The sequence below is a fragment of the Chaetura pelagica genome, unplaced genomic scaffold (assembly GCF_000747805.2).
Source record: "Chaetura pelagica isolate M959 unplaced genomic scaffold, ChaPel_1.0 scaffold1186, whole genome shotgun sequence".
Classification (NCBI taxonomy): domain Eukaryota; kingdom Metazoa; phylum Chordata; class Aves; order Apodiformes; family Apodidae; genus Chaetura; species Chaetura pelagica.
Genome location: NW_009953641.1, coordinates 260 through 5,053, shown reverse-complemented (window position 1 = coordinate 5,053; position 4,794 = coordinate 260). Strand labels below are relative to the sequence as shown.

Genomic DNA, 4,794 nt, shown 5'->3' with positions numbered 1-4,794 from the left:
CCCCCTGCATGGGCAGGGACACCTCCCACCAGCCCAGGCTGCTCCAAGCCCCATCCAACCTGCCCTTCAACACTGCCAGGGATGGGGCAGCCACAGCTTCCCTGGGCAACCTGGGCCAGGCTCTCACCACCCTCACACCCAACAATTTCATCCTCATGTCCAACCTCAGTCTCCCCTCTGCCAGGTTTAATCCCATCCCCCTCATCCCATCCCTCCCTGCCCTTGTCCCAAGTCCCTCCCCAGCTTTCCTGGAGCCCCTTCAGGCACTGGAAGCTGCTCTAAGGTCTCCCTGGAGCCTTCTCTTCTCCAGGCTGAACATCCCAACTCTCCCAGCCTGGCTCCAGTCCTTGGATCATCCATAACATCTCCTGGGAATCTTTAGAGAAGGTTTTGTCCCTTCCCAGAGCTGCTCTGGATCAAGAGCTGAACTCACAGCTGAGGTCCTTTCTCATCGACTCCTCCAAACAGCAACGCGACTCCGAACGGACGAGACTGGAAGAGGAAGGAAGGGACAAGTGAGGGAATCCCAAGAGAATTCAAGTCTGAGGGATCCAACAGCACCTCCCTGGATCCATCCCACCCATCCAGCTCCTCACCATGGCTCCTGGGTCAGCATCCTCCTCCCCAAACTGCAGGGCCAGGTTGGACACAGCCTGGGTCACACTCTCCACGGTCATGGTCTCATTGTAGGTGAACCAGTGATTCTGCAGGGGAACAAATATATTCACAAGTTTTACATGATCACCTTTTTTTCCCCCAAAATATGACAGTCCTGGATGGGTCAGGCTGGATAGATGCCCTGTGGAGCCACCATGACAACATCCTTCCAAGGCCTCTCTGAGGGAAGCAGCAGGAAGAGAGCAGGAAGCACACAACAGGATGGGAAGTTTGTGAAGGGATCCCCCAGAAACCTTGGGATCATGGGATGGTTTGGGTGGGAAGGGACCTTCAAGATCATCTAGATGCAACCCCCTGCACGGGCAGGGACACCTCCCACCAGCCCAGGTTGCTCCAAGCCCCATCCAACCTGCCCTTCAACACCCCCAGGGATGGGGCAGCCACAGCTTCCCTGGGCAACCTGGGCCAGGCTCTCACCACCCTCACACCAAAGAATTCCCTCCTCATCTCCAACCTCAATCTCCCTCTTCCACTTTGCATCCATCCCCCTCATCCCATCCCTCCCTGCCCTTGTCCCAAGTCCCTCCCCAGCTTTCCTGGAGGACACCACTCCATAATTCTATGATTCCCACAAAAGAGGACAATGATACACAAGCCTCTCTCTACAAAAGCCCCCCCAGGTCCCCCACCCCTGCCCCATGGCTGGAACCATCTTCTCCTGCCAGATGCTTCTGAGATGCCTTCAAAACTAAGTCTGGTTTTCAGAGGAGAAATGTCAAGTCTTACCTGAGTCTCCACTCTTGCTTTATCAATTAAAGTCTTTGCATCAGCTATTAAGCCACTCATGGCACAGCCTGGAAGTAGAGAGGGGAAAAACATGGGTCACTGCACTGATTATTTGGGATTTGCTCTTCCCACAGAATTCCCAGAGCCTGTGGTGGAATCCAAAAGGCTGCAGAGCAAAGAGGGTTCTTCCAGGAAAGGAAAAAGGATGGGATCCAAGTGGATTTGCTCTGGTGCAGGGATGGACACCTGGCTGAATGGCAGGCATGTAACCCAGTTCCCCCACTCAGCCCAAATTGGATCCAGTTAAAGGAGCCACATTTCACAGAATCATTAAGGTTGGAAAGATCTCCAAGACCATCAAGTCCATGTCCCTCAGCACCACATCTACATGGCTTGAAGTTCCTCCAGGGATGGAGACTCCACCCCTGCCCCGGGCAGCCTGGGGCAGGGACTGACAAACTTTTCCAGGAAGAAATGGTTCCCAAGATCCAACTTAAACCTCCCCTGGGGCAACCTGAGGCCATTTCCTCTTGTTCTATCCCTTGTTCCTTGGGAGAACAAATCCCCACCTCTTTACAACCTCCTCTCAGGCAGTTGCAGAGCCAGCAGGTCTCCCCTCAGCCTCCTTTGCTCCAGGCTGGACACCCTCAGTTCCCTCAGCTGCTCCTCAGAGGTTCTCCAGACCCTTCTTGTGCTTCAGCCCCTTCCCCAGCTCCATTGTCCTTCTCTGGACACATTCCAGCCCCATCATGTCATTCTTGTAAAGTTTTGAGCCTTCCCAGAGAAGTCAAGTGACAGAAACACACCCTGGCTGGAAGGGGAACACATTTCTACAGGGACAGATACCTGGAGGTGGGGGGAAGATGCCTCCAGCAGAGGGAGAAGTGAGCACCTGGGAGGAAGGAATTCAGACTCTCCATGAGCCCCTTCCATGATCCATGTCTCCACCAACATGGGTGTTTTGCAGGGCTCTTGCTTTTCAAGGCCACATATTTGGTCACCAGCCTATGGTGTGTGTGTGTCTCCCTGGGTGTCCAGAGAACCTGGCCTGGAGTCAAACCTTTGGCAGCAATTCCCTGCCCTCCAAGCTCTAAATTTGGGTTGAGGTTTCATGAGGGAGGTCATGGAGGTGGAGACAGAGCTTCAGCTGCCTCTTCCTGCTCCTGGAACTATGTCCTGCTGGCCTGGAGCCTGGAAAACCAGGGAGCAGGAGCTGGTGTTCACTGGAGTGGGATCAGCCTTGGAAAACCATTCTAGAAATGCAGCTCCTGAAAGTCTCAAGGAACTGAGTCTTATTTTCTACATCCAGAATTTGCAGGATGTTCCTAGAGGGACAGCTAAAGGTCCTTTCTTCCCTCCTTACCTATGTGGGAATCAATCTCCACGATCTTCTCAATGCTGCTGGGCTCCATGAGGGGAGAGGTGATCCTCTTCTCCACAGCCAAGCAGACACCTTCTGAGGTCTGGATCCCAATGGCTGTGGATCCAAGCTGGAAAACACCACACCATTCCCACCATCATCCCCCACCCAGGGCAAATCCAAACAGTGCCATGTTTATTTGGACTGGAATTGCTCTTGTTTGGGAGACAATTCCATCACCAGCATGGAAAACCACCCAGAAAACTCCCTGGATCCATACACCCAAATTTGGGATGTGATGGCTGGAAGGAGGGATGGAATCTGCTGCTTCTCAGGTGATTCCCAACAGAATCCAGCAGGGATGCTGCAAATAATTCCCCTCTTCCCTGAGCAACATACATTCTTATAGCTTAAAGCCTCAGGAATTTTAAAGACCTGAGAAATGAGGAATTAAAGGAAAAGGAGGATTTCCCATCATGGCTTTAATCCTGCCCAGCATCTGCATCCCTGCCTGGGCATTTTTCCTTCCTTGGGATCTTTTTTTCTCCCAAGTGTCCTCAGGTGAGACCCTGGCCCAGGTTGCCCAGGGAAGCTGTGGCTGCCCCATCCCTGGCAGTGTTGAAGGGCAGGTTGGATGGGGCTTGGAGCAGCCTGGGCTGGTGGGAGGTGTCCCTGCCCATGCAGGGGGTAGGACTGGATGATCTTGAAGGTCCCTTCCAATCTAAACCATCCCATGAATTTCCATCAGGAACCAGTGCACTCTGTGCACGTGGAGCTCTCCAGGCAGTTTGTCACCTGGGACACATCTCCCCCTGCTCCTGCAGGACACCATGGCCTCCTAGGGCAGATATCTAGGGCTCCCATTAACCCCTTCCTCACTCCCAGCTTTTTCACACTGGGGAATTTACCAGAACTGCACCAGCTGCAGAGCAGAGAAGCTGACTCTCCATATCTCAAGTCAGGCTTCTCCAGGGAGCTACACCTGCCTGGGGGGACTCTCCCTGCTGTGATTTTATGTGTTTTACAGAACTCTCAGCCTTTAAGGACCATCCCCCAGTGGAAGAACTGAAGAATCATGGCATGGTTTGGGTGGGAGAGACCTTCAAGATCATCCAGTCCCACCTGCCACGGGCAGGGACACCTCCCACCAGCCCAGGCTGCTCCAAGCCCCATCCAACCTGCCCTTCAACACCCCCAGGGATGGGGCAGCCACAGCTTCCCTGGGCAACCTGGGCCAGGCTCTCACCATCCTCACACCAAAGAATTCCCTCCTCATCTCCAACCTCAATCTCCCTCTTCCACTTTTCATCCATCCCCCTCATCCCATCCCTCCCTGCCCTTGTCCCAAGCCCCTCCCCAGCTTTCCTGGAGCCCCTTCAGGCACTGGAAGCTGCTCTAAGGTCTCCATGGACACTGTGAAGAGCCATGAACTCCCCACAGAGAAGCTGCCACAGGGGATGCTTCTGGCAGAGGGGAGGAAGTCAAAGACACCCAATTTGTGGTGACCACCTCCCCAAACTCTCCCTACACCAGCTTAACCAGAGCTTGGCTAGAACCACCATGAACCTTTCCTCAACAGTGCCAGGGATGGGGCAGCCACAGCTTCCCTGGGCAACGTGTTCCAGGGTCTCCCCACCAACAAAGGGAAGAGTTTGGCAACCAGAGGGAGCTGCTGATACCTTGATGGCCTCAATGGCATATTCCACTTGGAACAACCTCCCCTCTGGAGAGAAAGTGTTCACACCCCTGCAAGAACAACAACAGAGCCAGAATCAAGGGCAAGAAACTAAAAGCTGAGAAGAAATTCAGTCCCTTATTCCAAGGATGGGGACAGGTGACACAGGAGGTGTGGCTGGGACACCTGGTGGCTTCTCTGGAGCCCCCCTCCCCCTCAGGGCAGGGTCTGGATTGTGGATGTTTGGGAATAAGGGAACACAAGGAACAGCAGCAGGTCTGGATGCTGCCTTGGGTGTCCCAACCACGCAGCTTTTGGCAGGCTGAGGGGACAGCAGGATGCTGGTTCACCTGCC

General features: G+C 54.1%; 1 protein-coding gene across 1 annotated transcript in view; it reads right to left on the bottom strand.

The window, feature by feature from the left end:
* PSMA5 (proteasome (prosome, macropain) subunit, alpha type, 5) overlaps positions 1–4,510 on the bottom strand; it is a gene marked incomplete at its 5' end in the record, with an annotated part of 14,515 nt that extends 10,005 nt beyond the window's left edge. The window contains 5 exons of the mRNA XM_009999838.1: positions 434–492; positions 597–704; positions 1,405–1,472; positions 2,768–2,894; positions 4,444–4,510. Coding sequence (XP_009998140.1) covers positions 434–492; positions 597–704; positions 1,405–1,472; positions 2,768–2,894; positions 4,444–4,510 — 429 coding nt within the window. The remainder of the gene's footprint in view (positions 1–433; positions 493–596; positions 705–1,404; positions 1,473–2,767; positions 2,895–4,443) is intronic.
* Between the last annotated feature and the right edge of the window lie 284 nt (positions 4,511–4,794).